The sequence below is a fragment of the Papilio machaon genome, chromosome 23, assembly GCF_912999745.1.
Source record: "Papilio machaon chromosome 23, ilPapMach1.1, whole genome shotgun sequence".
Classification (NCBI taxonomy): Eukaryota; Metazoa; Arthropoda; class Insecta; order Lepidoptera; family Papilionidae; genus Papilio; species Papilio machaon.
The window spans coordinates 670,618-690,454 of NC_060008.1; the positions used below are offsets into that span (position 1 = coordinate 670,618).

The 19,837-nt window shown below is 33.7% G+C and overlaps 2 protein-coding genes across 4 annotated transcripts; one reads left to right on the forward strand and one right to left on the reverse strand.

The window, feature by feature from the left end:
* Positions 1-867: 867 nt before the first annotated feature.
* LOC106711274 (orphan steroid hormone receptor 2) lies at positions 868-9,691 on the reverse strand. 3 transcript variants are annotated; one of them, XM_045683846.1, is made up of 10 exons: positions 9,561-9,691; positions 8,913-9,062; positions 8,162-8,289; positions 7,214-7,406; positions 6,455-6,547; positions 5,634-5,808; positions 2,759-2,945; positions 1,986-2,133; positions 1,015-1,209; positions 868-960 (listed from the first exon to the last, which is right to left on the reverse strand). In XM_045683846.1, the coding sequence occupies exons 1-10, from the start codon at positions 9,682-9,684 to the stop codon at positions 929-931; spliced, it is 1,425 nt and encodes a 474-aa protein (XP_045539802.1). In that variant the 5' UTR covers positions 9,685-9,691; the 3' UTR covers positions 868-928. The 3 variants fall into 3 exon arrangements, with proteins under 3 accessions (XP_045539802.1, XP_045539803.1, XP_045539801.1); XM_045683847.1 differs by having other exon boundaries at positions 877-1,209; positions 8,162-8,286; XM_045683845.1 differs by having other exon boundaries at positions 877-1,209.
* Positions 9,692-11,814: 2,123 nt separating this feature from the next.
* On the forward strand, positions 11,815-13,642 carry LOC106711276 (U3 small nucleolar ribonucleoprotein protein MPP10). The gene has a single exon (XM_014503574.2). The coding sequence runs from the start codon at positions 11,906-11,908 to the stop codon at positions 13,640-13,642; it is 1,737 nt and encodes a 578-aa protein (XP_014359060.2). The 5' UTR covers positions 11,815-11,905.
* Positions 13,643-19,837: the final 6,195 nt, after the last annotated feature.

The following is a 19,837-nucleotide window of genomic DNA, read 5'->3' on the forward strand; positions in this document are numbered from 1 at the left end:
ATATTTGTAAACAAGGCAATTTTGTATTTACATAATACATTGGATGGTTTAAGTAAATTTTTTTATTTAAATATATTTAACACTGGAAGACAATTTTTTTTTAAAATTAAACTAAGACAAAATATTTCAACCTAATTTTCTATAATATCTTATTTTTTTTATATTAAAATAATTGAAAACAGCTACAATATTTAATACAGTCTCCGGAGCAAATAGTTTCAGAACAGGTCCATCTTTAATTATAGTACAATACTGAAAAAGATGGCTCTGAATGGGTTTGAAACTATTTGGTACTAGGCTATTATTGTGTAGCCGTATTTTTTAGTTTATTACCCGACTGACATGTAAGTTTGTTTTCTATGTATATGTTACATTGTAACGAGTGAGATGTTATCACTAGTGTCATAGTGTATATTACATTGACACAAAATACACAGTGGACGTGAGAAATTAAATTTAAAAAAAAAATGAAAACGAGTTCATTTCTCACTCAACATAACTTTTTTTTTTAATTTTTACTAAATATTATTTCTCGATGTTTTCGAGTATAATCTTAATTAAGAAAATATTACAAATTACGTGTAAATAAAATTACAGCTTCTTTAGATTAAATAAAAAAAATTGTTTGTTTTAAATAGCAGACAAAAGATGGCGCTATTTCATATTAGCCTCAGTCACTCAGATGTTTTTTATTGAAAGTTAGTTTATATAATTATAAAATATTGACATAATTAAAATATTTTCTAACAAGCCATTACATTAAGCTTCAACGTTCAGTATTCAACAGATAAGGTATAACTTCATCAGATATGGTATAACTTCAACGTTCAGCATTCAACAGATAAGGTATAACTTCATCTGATATGGTATAACTTCAACGTTCAGCATTCAACAGATAAGGTATAACTTCATCAGATATGGTATAACTTCAACGTTCAGCATTCAACAGATAAGGTATAACTTCATCAGATATGGTATAACTTCAACGTTCAGCATTCAACAGATAAGGTATAACTTCATCGATGGATACATCACCAACGAATCCAACAAAGAAAACATCCTCAATAAAGGTTGGTGTGAAGCTGCGGAGTGGTGGCAGCTGCAGCAGCAGTGTTGCCACTCGCTCCTCCTCCGTGTTGGTGCGGAGAGAGCGGAGCACCTTGCTCTGGTAATCCTGCAGTTTGCGTGTGAGGAACTCTGGTACACCATCTGTGAATAAAAGCGATTCATATTTTAATGGATATTTTTTAATGTGGATTTTATCATCTTCAGCTCACTATACATCACCACTGAGGGTCTCGGAGCCTACAATAAGTAAGTAGTGACTAGGACATAGTCAACACTGGCCAAGTGCGGGTTGACTTCACACATATCATTGAATTTCTTCTCAGTTATGTTGTGTATGCGTTTGCACAGCGCATGTTTCCGAACGGGCGGCTACGCCCGCCATCAATGTGACAACATTTTGAATAAACAGTCTGCTCTAAGCAAGCAATTGTTTAATTACTCCAAATACGTAACAGTTTTCCTTCACAGTAAGAATGTCGAATAATTGTACATATGTAAATCGAAAAAAAAATTGGTATATGACGGGATTCGAACCCAGGACCTGCAGATTGCAAGTCAAGTGCTTAACCCCTGAGCCACCGCTCTCTTGTGTCTCGAATGTGAATTTTGTACTAATGAATGAGGGTAGTTTTTAATTACGTGGTATTTATCAAATTCATTGAGAACGATTCAATCAACTTTGAATATTGTGTCAACATATTTTAATTGTATGGACATTTTGTGAAATATGTATTATTTTTGTGAACATTTCTAAAACTAAAATATCACTAATAGGCTAATATTTATTACTAGCTGTCGCTCGCGACTCTGTCTGCACGGGATTTAAAAAAAAACTTTCAGCAAATCCTTTTATCCGTTAACTATTCATCTATACATCCATACAATCGCATTTATAATATAAGTAAGACTAGATTCACCTGGTGAGAAGAGACAGAGTGCGCGGAGATGAGCATGCTCTCTCTCCGTCAGCCGCAGCAGGTCCAGTGCTGCAAGATGCTGGTGAAGACGCGACAGTAGCGCGCTCACCTCAGAGATACGCTCCTCGGAGTAATCAGCTATAGTTAACTGGAATAAAACATTAACAATCACAAAGTTAGAACATATGAGAGGATAACATGTTTTAGTGATTGTTTGTTTGTCCCGTTCTCTTTGTTCCCAGTCATTTAGTAAATTAGACGTGTTTTGTGGTGCTCCATTTTTATTATAAATTGTGAAGTTATTACAATTAAATAAGTGTCCAGAACCATTGCATTTTCAATCAGACAATATCCCCAGTTAAAGTAAGTACATATATTCAATATTATTCAGTGATTATAAATAAAAGAATCCTTTATTTCAGGTTTTTTAGATTTAAAAAAGCTTTTTTTGTTCCCCTGAATATCATCGCAATTTACGTTTTCAAGTGCTCAAATTACGAACATATTTATGATAGTTCTCAATATGCTCGAATTTTTATGATTTCTCCATATCTTATATTTTAATCCATCTATATATATAAAAGAAAGTCGTGTTAGTTACACTATTTATAACTCAAGAACGGCTGAATCGATTTGACTGAGAATTGGTGGGCAGGTAGCTTAGGACCAGGAAAAGGACATAGGATAATTTTTACCCCGTTTTCTATTTTTTTTCCGCGCGGACGGAGTCGCGGGTAAAAGCTAGTATTACATATAGTAAGTATATGTGTTACCTCAGCGCGTGCATCTCTCACATGATGCAGATGTTGGTTATCTCGTCGTGCGCGCAGTTCACGTTGCAGATGTGCTGCGAGATGAGGCAGGAGAGAGGGAAGCTGCAGAGAGCTGCTGCACCGAGATAGACCCAGCACGAATAACTCCGGCCAACATTTGCGTAGTAACGTCGCTTGGATCTCGAATCTATATTCATTTTACTAATATTATACATCCTAACTTATAAATGGATGGATGGATGGATGTTAGAAAGTATCTCTAGAATGTCTGCATGTATCTTGATAAAATTTGATTTAGAACATATTCTGGAAGAATTCATAGGATATTAATTAATTTTTTTAATTTCCCCGTAGACGGGAATTTACAGCAACTTTTCCATACATTGTAATAAAATTATGAAGTTTCATTCCTTCGTCAAATCTACATACCCTTTTCCTATGGAGGGTCGGCACAGTATGTACTCCTCCATACATCTCTATCAGCCGTCATATCTGGATTTACCCCCTTCTTACGCATATCCTCTTTCACACAATCCATCCATACTTTCTTTGGTCTTCCTCTACCTTTATATCCATCCACATTCAATCTCATTACTATTTTGTTTATATGAGCATTATACCCTTTTCATCTAATTCTTCAAAAAAAAAAAAAAAAAAGTGGCCTCCAGTACATAAGTCTTTTAACGGAAGGATCATCTAATTCTTAAAAAAAAAAAATGGCCTCCGATATATAAGTCTTTTAACGGAAGGATCATCTAATTCTTCAAAAAAAAATGGCCTCCGATATATAAGTCTTTTAACGGAAGGATCATCTAATTCTTCAAAAAAAAAAAAATGGCCTCCGGTATATAAGTCTTTTAACGGTAGGATCATCTAATTCTTCAAAAAAAAATGGCCTCCGATATATATGTCTTTTAACGGAAGGATCATCTAATTCTTCAAAAAAAAAAAATGGCCTCCGGTATATAAGTCTTTTAACGGAAGGATCATCTAATTCTTCAAAAAAAAATGGCCTCCGATATATAAGTCTTTTAACGGAAGGATCATCTAATTCTTCAAAAAAAAAAATGGCCTCCGATATATAAGTCTTTTAACGGAAGGATCATCTAATTCTTCAAAAAAAAAAAAAAATGGCCTCCGGTATATAAGTCTTTTAACGGAAGGATCATCTAATTCTTCAAAAAAAAATGGCCTCCGATATATAAGTCTTTTAACGGAAGGATCATCTAATTCTTCAAAAAAAAAATGGCCTCCTATATATAAGTCTTTTAACGGAAGGATCATCTAATTCTTCAAAAAAAAAAAATGGCCTCCGATATATAAGTCTTTTAACGGAAGGATCATCTAATTCTTCAAAAAAAAAAATGGCCTCCGGTATATAAGTCTTTTAACGGAAGGATCATCTAATTCTTCAAAAAAAAAAATGGCCTCCGATATATAAGTCTTTTAACGGAAGGATCATCTAATTCTTCAAAGAAAAAAAAATGGCCTCCGGTATATAAGTCTTTTAACGGAAGGATCATCTAATTCTTCAAAAAAAAATGGCCTCCGATATATAAGTCTTTTAACGGAAGGATCATCTAATTCTTCAAAAAAAAAAATGGCCTCCGATATATAAGTCTTTTAACGGAAGGATCATCTAATTCTTCAAAAAAAAAAAAATGGCCTCCGGTATATAAGTCTTTTAACGGAAGGATCATCTAATTCTTCAAAAAAAAATGGCCTCCGATATATAAGTCTTTTAACGGAAGGATCATCTAATTCTTCAAAAAAAAAAATGGCCTCCGGTATATAAGTCTTTTAACGGAAGGATCATCTAATTCTTCAAAAAAAAAAATGGCCTCCGATATATAAGTCTTTTAACGGAAGGATCATCTAATTCTTCAAAAAAAAATGGCCTCCGATATATATGTCTTTTAACGGAAGGATCATCTAATTCTTCAAAAAAAAAAAATGGCCTCCGGTATATAAGTCTTTTAACGGAAGGATCATCTAATTCTTCAAAAAAAAATGGCCTCCGATATATAAGTCTTTTAACGGAAGGATCATCTAATTCTTCAAAAAAAAAAATGGCCTCCGATATATAAGTCTTTTAACGGAAGGATCATCTAATTCTTCAAAAAAAAAAAAAAATGGCCTCCGGTATATAAGTCTTTTAACGGAAGGATCATCTAATTCTTCAAAAAAAAATGGCCTCCGATATATAACTCTTTTAACGGAAGGATCATCTAATTCTTCAAAAAAAAAATGACCTCCTATATATAAGTCTTTTAACGGAAGGATCATCTAATTCTTCAAAAAAAAAAAAATGGCCTCCGATATATAAGTCTTTTAACGGAAGGATCATCTAATTCTTCAAAAAAAAAAATGGCCTCCGATATATAAGTCTTTTAACGGAAGGATCATCTAATTCTTCAAAAAAAAAAATGGCCTCCGATATATAAGTCTTTTAACGGAAGGATCATCTAATTCTTCAAAAAAAAAAAAATGGCCTCCGGTATATAAGTCTTTTAACGGAAGGATCATCTAATTCTTCAAAAAAAAATGGCCTCCGATATATAAGTCTTTTAACGGAAGGATCATCTAATTCTTCAAAAAAAAAAATGGCCTCCGATATATAAGTCTTTTAACGGAAGGATCATCTAATTCTTCAAAAAAAAAAAATGGCCTCCGGTATATAAGTCTTTTAACGGAAGGATCATCTAATTCTTCAAAAAAAAAAAAATGGCCTCCGATATATAAGTCTTAACGGAAGGATCATCTAATTCTTCAAAAAAAAAAATGGCCTCCGGGATATAAATCTTTTAACAGAAGGACTTCTACTTGAGGTATGATTTATACAGATATGTTAATTTCAACAATTCCTTTTACTCACGGTAATGCTGCAGCAGCAGGTACAGCCAGGGTCCAACGAGCTAGTGCATGCAGCAGACGAGCACCTGCCTCACAAGCTGCATGCAGACGTAACGGGGGCGGAGCACCCGCCGGCAGTGATAGTGACAGCCGCTGGGACTCCGCAGTGCTCAGGATACCCACATCCACACCAGCGCCTGAATTTAAATTGTTAATAAAATCTATCTTCATTAGATTCCAACTCAAATCCATAGAATATCAACCATAGACAATTAATTAATTTTTCCTTTTTAATTAAAAAAAAATAGTTCTCTAACAAAATAAAATCTCTATAAACGATTTAGTACTATTAATTTTATTTTATAACCCTTCATCACATCATCAGCAGCTCAATATACATCACCACTGAGGGTCTCTGAGTCTACCCTAAGTTAGTGGTGACTAGTACATAGTCAACCACAGCCAAATGCGAGTTGACTTCACACATATCATTGAATTTCTTCTCAGATATGTGCAGCATCACGATGTTTTCCTTCACCTTAAGAACATCAGATAAATGTACATATGTAAATCGAAAAACACATTGGTACATGGCGGGATTCGAACCCAGGACCTGTCAATTGCAAGTCAAAAGCTAAACCACTGAGCGGACGCTCGATATTTTTCCAAAAACCATTTATTTTCATAAACGATTAAGTACTACTAACTTTATTTTATAACCATTCACTTTGTTACATGATTATTAAAAAAATAACCTAAAAATCGCAATGACAACCATAAATAAAATTTGACATTTGTATTCTGTTAATTCCGGCATTAAATCGAAACATTCCTAAGATTTACCTTCAGGTTGTTGGTTATCAGTGGCATGTAGCGCTGAGAGTGGAGTCTCAGGTGTTGAACCATACGCTGACTGCAAATATTCATTTATTGCACCTGAAATACAATGAAATAATTAAAAAAAAACGTGAGCCGTCATGGGACGCCTGGCAGATGTGAAACATCGTGTGTGTACAAGTAATATGCATAAAATATAAAATATTATAATTAAATAACACACACACACACACACACACACATACACACACACAAACACACACAAACACACACACACAGACACACTCAAACACACGCATAAATCTCACAAAGAAATGTTAAAATTAAAAATTATTTTCTCTTTATGTTAACATGTAAATCGAAACTGTTATGTACACTGGAAGAGCGAGGCATTCCCTACACAAGTGTCTCTTGACTACTTTTTGGGAAGCCCCGGCAACTTAAATGTAAAGATTTACTTGAAATAAATACATTTTTATTTATTTATTTATTATTTAAATAAATAATAATAATGATAATAATAATAAATTTATAATAAATTCATTAATACCTAATAATAAATAATATTAAATATTATTAAAATAAAATATATATTTATATGTATATCTTAGTATAACGTGGCGACCCGTCGCCACGGCAAGCGTCGCCACGCCAACAATTCGGTTTACAAGTGATCCTATAGATGTTTCACATCAAAAAAATCAGTGGATCACAAGTTAAAGTACAGGATTTGATTCCGCTGCGGGTAAGCAAAGTTGTAATCACCAAACTGTCCCATCTTAAAGAGGTTCTTGGCGAGCTGTGTCTGCAGCATGAGGTGCCTACGAGCATCATCACCGGCAGGCAGGTAGGGTACAGGAGCACTCTTGTTGAAAGCCACCGCTGCGGCTAAAGCAAAGTTAAGTGCCGGTGCTGGTGACACAGATCCAAACTCACTCGGCTCTTCTTTTGGATTTATCTGGAATATTGTATTACTATAGTACTAAACATAAAGAAGAATCAATTCTTTTAATTGCATTTCATCATCTCCGTAGCCTTATCACACTGATGTTGGGGTCGATGTACAAGGTTTTATAAACCTTAAAGTTTTAGTTTAATTTTTAACGGCTGACCTGTCACAAACCCTAATTGGGAAGAACTCTTTAAATTACTTATTTTTTAATTTATTTATTTATTTGTACATTGATGCCTTTTCCAAGGCATTGTTATACATAATTTCTTGATACTATAACAAATTTAATTAATTAAGAACGGCTTAACTCAGGTGTGATTGTCCGGTGATGGCACCGACTAGTTTTGGACCCATCAGGGGTCCATCTTCAGGGCGAAGGTTTATTTTGAGGACATCGCGGTCGCGTCGCGTATCGCACTTACGATCATTTTAAGCCAGCAGTTAAGCCGTTCTTAATTAATTAATTATTACGTCTCACGAAAGTTTAAACAATTTAACTATAACAAATTATTACTAGGATGTACTAAATTACTATATGTTAACTATTTATTGAACAAAAAAAGCAATTATGTATATTTTAGTAGGATTTAGTTGGAGGGTAATTATTTTTTTGACTTATGTAAAAGTACTGGAAAATCTTTACCAAGGAAATTAGTAAGTGATAACTTGTTAGCCCTAAAAAAGTCAAGTGACTGACATTTGTAACAAACTAAATAATTGCAGATGCATTGTATTTATAAATTTGTATGATATTAAAGTACCTGTCCAGTCTGCGCCTGACCAGCAAGACCCAGCAGCTTGGAGTACACAGCTCCGGGTCGTTCGTGCAGCGCTTCACGTGCCTCACCTTTCGCCTTATCAACTATCGGCTTCCTCTCATGTTGGACCGCTGTCAATATAGTGCAAGAATTACTGCCCATAAAAATATATTTATATCTACAAGTATTACACTACATTTACGAAATTAATTTTTTTTAAAAGGAAATAAACATGGATTTAATTTAAATATAATACATAAAAATTAAAATATGTCATTAAAAGGTGTCCCTTTAGGCAAGGTTCCGAAGATACTGGCAGCGTTCCCCCTTTGAATTGTTAGACTAATTCTTTGTGTGAGTGCCAGCTCTTTCGTCTCCTGTGATGTTAACTAACCTACGAAATTAATTAGTTTTTCCACTACTATTATAAAAGAAAGTTGAGAAACAAGACATTAATTCTTCTATTATAATGGTGGTCCTTTTTGATTTCGCCAAAATCCAGTTCATAGAGCTTGGTCTGTGATTTTGCTAGAGCCCAGATGTCTTTTTGTGTAGAAACACGACAGCTTCAAGTGCAATATATAGTAAGGAATGTGCAGGACTGAGATATGCCCATTTCAGTAAGTTACTGTTGAATTCAAATACCATAACTTAAACAAGTTCGAGTTAAACTTTGTTATAATTTTTTTCAAAGATAATTTGACTAATGACTGTATTTCTAAAAGATAAAATAGTGTAACACTTTGGTACTCACAGTCACTCCGCATGCCACAAGCTAAACACTTCTGTAAGCGACAGTACTGGCAGCGGTTGCGGTGGTGCTTTGTAACCTCACAGTTCATGCTGCCTCGACACTGGTAGCCTAGTTTCTTACGAATTGAGCGCTTGAAGAAGCCTTTACAACCTGAAATATTATAGACATACCTATACTGAAAAACTCTGTTATTCCATAGTTAGTTAAGCATTCAGTTAATTTATATTTCTAATGCTATATCAAATTAGGATCACTTAACAACTATGAGTATGGCAAAAAAAGATCCTAGGGATCTTTTGCACAACTGCATGAGTACAAAGATTAATTAATTAAGAAACGGCTTAACTCACGTTTGATCGTCCGGTGACGGCACCGACTAGTTTCGGACCCATCGGGGGTCCATCTTCAGGGCGAGTGTTTAATGCGAAGACTTCGCGGTCGATCAAACCACCGGACGATCAAACGTAAGTTAAGCCGTTTCTTAATTAATTAATTATGATGTCTCACGAAAGTTTAAACAATTTAATGAGTACAAAGATCATTGCTAAAAACACCAAATATTGTTAAAAATAAACAAGTAGCTAAAAACAAAATGCCTATCCATTTACCTATACCTTTTTCTTTCTTTACACTAATATAAGAACTAACCTTCACAGCTTATAGCACCGTAATGTCTCCCGGAAGCTCTATCTCCACAGACTATACACAATTCTAGACCACCAACTTCACCTCCTGCACTGTACTTGAGCTCCATTTGGTCTTGAGCGTCCATTATGTCTGTAAGTACACATAAGTACATAATGAAATGTAATCAGCCATTTGAAGGTTCCTATGAATAAGGGCCAATGTGCAAATTTACAATTTTACAGGAGAGGCTCTCAAAGTTTCAACCGATTAGAAAAAGATGTTGCTTAAGTCCTTTGACTTTAGCAAAAAAACAAGTGTACACCTGTAAGTGTATATTTGTGTTTAGTGCATGTTGTTAACTAGACTAAGATGTAGCTTTTAACATAAAAAAGTAAAAATCATCAATTTGTTATTTTAGCCCTGAAAACAGGGGCAGCCTGATATCAACTTATCATCTAATATGGTATAAAGAATATAGTATACTATATTAAGATTGTGTAACATAGAAATGCTGACACTGATTTCCTCCTCACATCATAGCCTTTATCCCTTTCCAAGTTTTTATAAAATTATATTTGTTGCTATGTTATGGGTAAAAGTATATTGTTCATAATATGTGCAAATAAATGGTACAATAGAATTTATATTTTTGTATAGTTGAATGTCAAATAAATATGTCAGCAACAAAAAATAAAACACTTCCTTGCCTTTCACTTTTTGTCGCGTTACGATATAACCATGGTATTTGTGGCATGTGTTCTTAACGTGGGCGGAACAAATAGAATTGTAACTTTCGCAAGAAAAAGTAATAAGACCACGGGATCTGAAATCATTCGTGTGGAAAATCGTATGAAGTATGTTTTCATTTAGACAAAACAGTTATATTACCTTTACAGTTGTTTCGTTAATCGTAACACGGTCGATTTTTTTAAAGTAACAAATACAAATTACTTAACAATGTAATAGTTCATATTTCACTAGTCCTTAAAAATTTACAAAAGAATTAAATTACAAAAATAAACACGCAATTTACATGGCAACAGGATTGAACGAATTTGAAGTTTTGAAGAGTGAAGACTGAAGAGAATGACAGAGTGAATGAGATCAACGAAGTGTTTTTTTTAAGATTTTATGGCCTAGGTAGGGAACCTTTAAGCCAAATAAAGTGAAAATCATTATTCACACAGCACCAGAGATCAGATATGACATAGACAGTTGACAGCAAGTTGATGGACCACAAAACAATGTTTCAATTTTTACACGGCAGCGTACCTTTTTGAAAAAAAAAAGCCGTATTTGTATGGAAGATCAGAGGTGAGCCGTAGCAATACTTAAAAAGAAAACATTTTTCTACATTCGCCAAAATACGCTGTTTTAACTTTTTTAACACTCTATTGAAATGTTTCCAAATTGCGTCTTTTTATTTTATAAAAATCAAAACTTTTAAAGCTATATTTTTGTAAAACATCATTCTTTTCTGATACAAATCCTTGTCAATCAACTACCATTTTACTTACTTTACTTTAAAAGTGATTTACGGGATATTATTCATATTCCTCACGATTTAAAAGTGAATTTTTAAAACAAAATAAGTTGATTATCGAGAAACCATAGAGTAGGTTCTGGTACAACTGTAGGATTGTGGCTATAGACCAGTGTTTCCCAAAGTGGGCGATAACGCCCCCTTGGGGACGATAACGCCTCCTTGGAGGCGTTTGAAACCTAGGAGGGGGCATAATGGCCCAAAAAATGGGGCATCGAAATTAATTAAAGTAATGAAATTGTGGTTTTTAAGTTTTAGTGCTGAATAAAAATTAGGGGGCTCTGAAATATAATTGACTTTCAAAGGGGGTGGTGAAAGAAATAAGTTTGACAATCACTGCTATAGACCAAAGGTTTTGAATTTTTGTTGTCTAAAAGCCATAGAACACGGTATTTGCCGTGAAATTGGCAACCCTGGTGTAGACCGACAACTAGGACCAAGTATATTCTTTATCTGAGACCGACAAAGCTATCTGAACCAGTGTCCTAATGAAACTAAATATCACAACTCACTAGCGCCCCCTGTCAAAAATTAAATGAAAAAACATACAAATTATCTCCTATAATATTATGCTATAATGATTTCTACAAAAACTTAACCAAAGAAATCTAACACAAAAAGTAATTTGCTTCAATTACAAAATCAACAGATCCACAAAATAAATGAACTTTATTGTTTGACCTATGTTTTGAATTTCCAATTGTCAATGTCAAAAAATTGTCATCTGTCAAACAAACGTGAAGACCGCATGTGGTCGAATTTTTATTTTATTTTCATGATTTAAATTAATACTTTATCAAATTATTAAAATAGGAAACATAAAATGGAAGATATAATCGATAAGTTTAATGTGCTCACAGCAAAACCTGTTAAATATTTATCAGTTCAAGACGATGTAAAAGACGATGTTAAAAACTTGATTAAAACTCTTTACGACTTTACAAAGTCTAAAGAGGAGGACATTAAGCAAAAAAATAAAGCATTGCCCCATTTATTAGTCGATGACTTCGATGAAGAGCAAATATGGCAGCAAGTGGAGCTCCAAAACTCCCAATGTTGGGACCAACTTGTATGGGAAGTTGCAAATTGTGTGTCAAACAAAACAGATTTGACATTTCCTGTTACTATAGCTGAACAAAATGCCTCTATGGACACTGATGGATTAAAGTCACAATCAAAATCTAAAGCAAATAAAAAATTCAAGGTTAAGAAGGCAACTAAGAAACAAAAAGATGTCAAAAAGAAGTCAAAAACTAAAGAATCAATTGTAGATGATGATTTCTTTAAGTTAAAAGATATGGAAAAGTTCTTATTAAAAGAGGAAAGGGATGATGGTAAGAAAAAAGATAGTGATGAAGAATCTATTGATTTCTTTGATGATATTGATGATGGATCAGGTGATGAGAAAGGTAATGAAAAGGATATAAAGTACTCAGATTTCTTTGATGGTGATGAAAATGATGATGGCGAAGATGATAACATTGATAATGATGAAAATTATGACAATGATGAAGAACTCCTTGATGAAATGGATGAAAATGAATCAGAAATAGAAGAAAAAGACTTGTCTAAATCAGGCGAGAAAAAAGTTAGGTTTGCCGATCAACCAGAATCGAGCAGTTCTGATGATGAAAGTGAAACAGAAAATAAAACAAATGAAATAGACAAATCGAAAAATAAACTAGACACAGAAGAGAAGAAATCAGAATTCGAAAAACGTCAACAACGCTTACAGCAACAAATTTCTAGACTAGAAGAGAAAACTTTGAAAGAAGCTCCGTGGCAATTAAAGGGAGAAGTTGATGCGTCCAAACGACCACAAAATTCATTACTCGAAGAGGTTGTTGATTTCGATTTGACGACCAGACCGCCACCAATCATTACAGAACAAACAACAATTACATTGGAAGAAATCATTCAACGTAGAGTGAAAGATAAAGCTTGGGATGATGTTGAGAAAAAGGAAAAACCTGTAGATGATCAACTTGTATTCCGTAAACCTGTAGTACTGGATCATTCTAAAAGCAAATTAAGTTTAGCTCAAGTTTACGAGGCTGAATACTTAAAGCAGAAACACGGGGAACTCGACAACGACGAGGAAAATGAACCGCAAGAACATAAAGAATTGAGAGAGGCAATGGACAAGTTGTTCTCTAAATTGGATGCATTGTGTAACTACCATTATACACCAAAACCACCGCAAGCAGAAGTGAAAATCGTAGGTAACACTCCGGCAATTTCAATGGAGGAAGTGGCTCCAGTAGCAACAAGTGATGCAGCTTTGCTAGCACCTGAAGAAGTAAAGAAGAAACGTAAAGGAGATTTAGTAAGTAAAGATGAGAGAACACAAACGGATAAGAAGAGGGAAAGAAGGAAGAAGAAGAAGTTGCAACAACTGAAGGGTGATGTAACAAAGGTTACGGATAATAGAAACACAAAGAAGGGGGTAGAGGCAAATGATAAGTCGATTAAAACCTCCAAAGCCTTCTTCCAACAATTAAATGATGATTCAACTAGTGTTATTAAGTTAAAAGCTAAACGTAAGAACAAGGGTCAATAAATAAATAATTTGTTAAGAATTCTAAATGTATTTTATTTAAAATCCAAATTGTACTGAATTTACTGCCTTCATTTGGTAGTTATAAGTTACCAGCTGTCGCCCGCGACTCCGTCCGCGCGGAATTAAAAAATAATTAATACTAGCCTATGAATTCTTCCAGACTATGTTCTACATCTGTGCCAAATTTCAACAAGATCCATTGAGCCGTTACGGAGATAACTTCAAACATCCATCCATCCATCTAAACATTTGCATTTATAATATTATTAAGATATAAATCTTAATAAGGTTTCTAATAAAGTTAAAATAAATCATGTCACATGTGAGGTTCATTAGTCATTATTTTTCACAATAAATTGACCGAGTTGATCCACAAAAAATGGTACAGATGACCAAAAGGCAGCGGTGGTCTAATAAAATAACATTATTTCTGTCTACCATAAAAAAATCCTATGTTCTTCATATACATTTTAGTTTAATTATGAAAAGGTTGTACAGCGTTCAAACTAAATAGTCTTTTATGCGGTATGTTTTGGTGCACATGAGGCTAGATTAGCGTGTTCAATTGCGCACAGTAAAAAGGATCGTGGCAGAACGGCAATAGCAAGCCGCCTGCCGCCCGCTGTCGCGCTAGTGCTCGTAGCGGAGCGACAATTAGCGCGGGAAAAACGTCGCGATATGGCGCGAGACGAATCAGTTTTATACCAGAGATACGAAACTATAGACTTTTTTTTGGATGAGCGAACAAAGCAGACAATAATATAAGGTTATTAACAACATTATTGTTTATCGTTATTTATAAAAAACAAAAATAAATATGTACTACTTGGATGTGTAAGAAATTTGAACAAATAGAACATTCTTTAGATTAGGCGCATTTCGACACAGTTTCGATATAAAATGTTTTTTTAAGCTAGTAATAATAAAAATTTAGGTATGTTGTAAATTATTTTTATTTCTTGCAAATTAATACTAGATGGTCTTTCTATTCATTTCGTAGCTCGATGTTCGGTGTCTATTGCAGTCAGCTCCCGCCCAGAAAGTTACGTAACGGCCGCCGTTAGTTTTTAGTTTCGGGGTTCAAATGTTAAATGCCTACGTACCTAGGTTTGTATGTAAGTACAGAACGCCGCAGAGACAGCGTTTAGCGTATAATTGCTTTTCATTTGTGTCCCCGTTGCACTATAATGTATTTCAAAGGTTACTAAAAGTTAAACAAACTGACGAAAAAAAATCTAGCCTTTTTGTAAAATTAGTTATTGAAAAAACCAGTTGGTAGTTAAGCGCCTGCGAAAAGTGTACATGTAATAATCCGCAAGGGCATCTATGGCTTAAAATATCAGGCGCTTCCCTATTTGTCGAGAGCAATAACTGCACGTATTGACCGAGTCTGAAACTAAAGCGGGGTCGTCAACCGTTTTATACGCAATTAATCTTAATTTAATTTTGTTAAAATCGTATAAATTATACCGCAAGTACTGTTTTAACGAGAAAAGTTTCTGCAAAATATACAACTGGTAGTGTAGTGGTTAATGCTGCTTAGGATACGATTATTTTTTAAATCGGGCAAATCACAAAAATTCTCAAAATTTTATGGTATTCCTAACACTGTATAAGAATACTGAAGATCTAGTCTCAATTATTCTTGTATTCTAGCGGAATATGTATTCTATAACTTGTTATTTTATAAAAAAATCACATAAGTCTGTACTAACTTTAAGTATTTTCTTTTTAAAACAAATGAGAATTCTTAAAAGCGTCGACATAACCTGTTCTCAGTGTGTGCGCCGGCCGCAGCCACAAACTCCGGGTTTTTTCAACCTAAATGTTTTAATTTCGGCAGTTGGTATTCACAGTTTTTGTGCTTAGTTTTGTTTGCTATTAAATAAACTACACAAAAACATGCATTTTGTTTTCATAAAACATACCTTAGTATGTATATATAATTAAGAAAGAAGTAACAACTGAAATGACAAATGATAATATGGAAGACCTAAACCTAGTGCACTTACCCTAATCTATAAAATACTAGCTTTTACCCGCGACTCCGTCCGCGCGGAATAAAAAAAATGCACACAAGATAAAAAAGTTCCTATGTCCGTCTCCTGGTTCTAAGCTACCTCCTCATCAATTTTCTGCTAAATCAGTTTGACCGATCTTGAGTTATGAATAGTGTAACTAACACGACTTTCTTTAATATATATAGAAGAGATATTTTATAGCATTAGAAAACCTTTATTTACAAATACGTTAGACATTATATACCGTTGAAATATCGCAATCAAAAGATTTGTAATAAGTAATAACTAAAAGTTGGTTTTATATTTTAAATTCTCAAAGAACTGTTCTTACAAATCCATGTTACTTACAAAATTTCTTCCCCTAAAAGCCTAATAATGTTGTGCCTTAAGAAATATTCATGCGGAGCAATAATAAACAAGGAAACGTATTGTTTGTATGCCAAAGCGTGAGGGCAGAGCATTGGCAAGATGTCTCTGAATAATATAACAAGTTGGGGACAATGCAAGTGATTGAGGACCATTTCGCAGTACACATGCTAATTTCTTAAGTTGTTTTACTTGAAATATACCTAACATCAGTCAATTTAATTGCTTTAAGGTATAAAAACATGCATATTTCAACTTTTAACAAAGACAGAAATCTACATTAATGTAAAGAGAAGTTCTTGTTCTTAAATTGACCAATTCGATATTATAGTTGGTTGTATTTAAATTCACACGCAAAGAAATCCGCATAATGATAAGCTTATTGTTTAGATACAGGATGTCTTAAATAATAGAGCGGTCGGGAGCGAACCCGCGACCCCTCTCCTCGCCCACCTCCCCGCGCACTCGCATATTTATAATTTGCACAATTACCAACGCCCGAGACAACTGCCTACAAAGACCTAGATAATGTTTAGACTAGAACTACTTTTGTAAAATAAATTATTGGTATGTATCTAATTTTTAGAGCGTCGGTGGCTCAGGGGTTAAGCACTTGACTTGCAATCTGCAGGTCCTGGGTTCGAATCCCGCCATGTACCAATGTGTTTTTCGATTTTAGATTTACATATGTACATTTATCCGACGTTCTTACGGTGAAGGAAAACATCGTGATGCAACCTGCACATATCTGAGAAGAAATTCAATGATATGTGTGAAGTCAACCAACCCGCACTTGGCCAGCGTGGTTGACTATGGCCTAGTCACCCCTAACTTGGGGTAGGCTCCGAGCCCCTCGGTGGGGACGCACAGTGCGCTGATGATGATGATGATGATGGTGATGATCTAATTTTTACTTGAAGGATTTTTATTTTTTTAGCCGACTTCAAAAAGAAGGAGGTGATCAATTCGACTGTTTTTTTATGTGTGTTATTTAATAAAGAATATAGTGAATACAATCAAGCAATATCTTTACTTATACCATACCTTATATGAGAGTTTTGAAGTTGGTTTCCATTGCTGAAAAATCTTCAGCAAAACCTATTATCGTTTTTTTTTCTTGATTGATGACAATTTTTTTTAACATTTTTGACAGACAAAACGTACAGCTATTTTATCTCTAATATTTAAATTTGTATAAATTAGTTTGCATAACATTTTACTTCCGTGCGAAAATATTTTGCCGCGTCTAATAATTCTTAAGTCTAGCAGCAAACAGCATCGGTGGGCCGCAGCGAGCAGACAAATAAATTCAGTTGCGCGATAAGCGCTTTATAAATCAGGCCGCGCGCCGCCAACGAACAAACACACACAAAAAACGAACAACCACTTCTTTAATACTATTATCTCTCGGGTGTGTTAAATTGACACCCTAATTAGTGCAGCTTTGATTTGACTGCATACAAATAAAGAAGTAAAGGTCTTGAACATTAAAGATTAAGATAAGTTAAAAAAAGTAAAGAAGTTAGTTACAAATAAAATTCAAAGAATTATTAACGTCTATACATTTTTAGTAGGAAGTATTCGAAGAGATTTTTGGGGTAAGTTAAGTTGAAATTTGATATTCGAGTTAGAAATTAACAAATTGTTTAATTTTTACATTTTCTACTAATAGACGATTAATTTAAAAATTGTTGATTTATTTACGAAATGTAACTTTGTCGTAATAAAATTTCGTAATAATAACGCAACCAAGTAAAATGCCACATTGAGACCCGCGTAGCACTTCGTAGCATCGTAGCCGTAGAGTCTAGCTTTAACAAGCAACGGTACTTATAAAGAATATGTCATGTCAAGAATGAGTTAGAAGGTAGGTAAATTTAATGTTAGTAAATTTTGAATAATCTGAGAAGATCGTTTAAAAAAGTAAGTTTAAATCAAGTTACGTATTTTAACAAGAAGAAATGGGATTTTTTTTTATATTATCTGACGACAGAAAATTGTTACGATAAGAGTAATATTGAAGTTAAAGTAAATCATTTTAAGGATTATAAAGTGTTTATTAACATTTGAACCCTACTTTGTCGGAATTAAAAATATTAAATACAAACATAAATACAAACTGTAGTTCGCTAGTTTATATCTTTTTATTTGGTATGAAGTTACAATATATTTAAAATGGTAGAGTTATATGGATGCATTTCGCAGAGTGTGTGTAGGAATTTCACGCTCTAATTCACGCGGCCCCCTTTCATCATAGTCGAATAGCTGTATACAAGGAATCCTGCAGCCAATATGCTATATATTTTTAATTTTAATCCGTCAAATGAAAGTAAATACTAAAACGTGAAAAGCTTGAACACTTCATGATTAAATGATAGCTAAAAGGAACACTTTTAGGCAAAGTCATTTTTAAACTGTAAGAATTCGTTTCATGTTAAATAGAATTTATTTTTTAAATTTCACACCATCTTCGATGATATAGGGTGTGAAAAATAAATTCATGACGTTCATATTTAGTGGCGCTACGGCAACGCGCAGGCGACATGGTGAGCGTAAGAAAATTGCAATTTGCCCCTCCGAGCATTAAAATGCGCCGCTGGAATTTGTGAATATTGGATAGGAATTTATATTACATGTAACCTCGCGGATAGGCCACGCGGTAAGAGGTAAGAAACTTACAGATATGACTCTAAGAGTGCCAGTCAAGTTTTTTTAACGTAACTAGATTAGAATTACTCAAATTATTTTGTTAACATTGTAAAAAGAAAAATCAGATATTTAAAAGTAGAATTATTATCACGTTAAGATTTGAATTTAAAGTAAAAGTTGAATGACGCAGGAAATGGGAGAGTTTCTTGGAATATAGTAAAAGCTTGGAATACAAATTTTTTGTTTGTTTTTTAAGAAACGCTTGGCTAAATGGCTAATATCTAACAAGTAACTGAAGCCTAATAAAATGATTAAACACAATATTTATATTCTCTATTGTCTATGTAACTTTTAGTGGCTAATTGTTAAAATTATGCTAAGCCATGTCTAAAATGGCGTAATTCTATGGACTCCTTCCGATTATCTTATGATGTAGCCGCGCAGTGCGAACATCGCAGTTTTTAGGTTTAAGGTATATAACCTTTTAAAAGTGCCACGTTTGCACATAACCACAATAAATCGTTTAGAAAATTTTACTAAAATTATCTGAATATTTTCAAATACAATGCAACGCAGTCACACTTACTCTTCTGTAATATATTTTAGATTTATTGAAGTTTAAATACTTAATCTTTTACGTCTTTTTTTTTAGAACAAAGTACAAAATTGTTGAAAGCTTTTTTTATACTAAGTAGCTGTTGCCCGCGATACCGTCCGCCGCATTAAAAAAAATCAACTCTTCTGTTCTTCCAGACTATGTTCTACATCTAAGTTAAATTTTATCAAGATCCGTTTAGCTTTTTCGGAGATATCTTCAAACAAACATCCATTCATCCATCTAAACTTTTGCATTTTAATTTTAGTAAAGAATTAGTAAGATTATCATAACAGGAAATTAACATTTGTTGATACCTATATAAAAGTAGGGTAGTAGGTAAAAATCAATCAATTTATCCTACACAGATTAATTAAAATAAACTTCGGATTTATCTTAAGGAGGGTTCAGCCTTGGTGATTCTTCCTTTCGTCTGAGTTGCCTAATTATTGCTACATCGTAACTTCACTGAAAAATATCACACATTCAACGCAGTCGTAATTTTTACGAGTGACAAATAGAAAAAAAATCTCTGTTCTCAATTTACGAGGGTATTTTGTAATA

What these genes read in the sequence shown, in the direction of transcription:
- LOC106711274 (XM_045683846.1), bottom strand. Translation starts at nt 9,684, where the DNA reads ATGGACGCTCAAGACCAAATGGAGCTCAAGTACAGTGCAGGAGGTGAA. An exon ending in TTGTGGCATGCGGAGTGACT is followed by an intron (nt 8,290 to 8,912) that starts GTGAGTACCAAA and finishes CTATATTGACAG; the next exon opens with CGGTCCAACATGAGAGGAAG. An exon ending in TGATGTATCCATCGATGAAG is followed by an intron (nt 961 to 1,014) that starts TTATACCTTATC and finishes TATCTGATGAAG; the next exon opens with TTATACCTTATCTGTTGAAT.
- LOC106711276 (XM_014503574.2), top strand. Translation starts at nt 11,906, where the DNA reads ATGGAAGATATAATCGATAAGTTTAATGTGCTCACAGCAAAACCTGTT.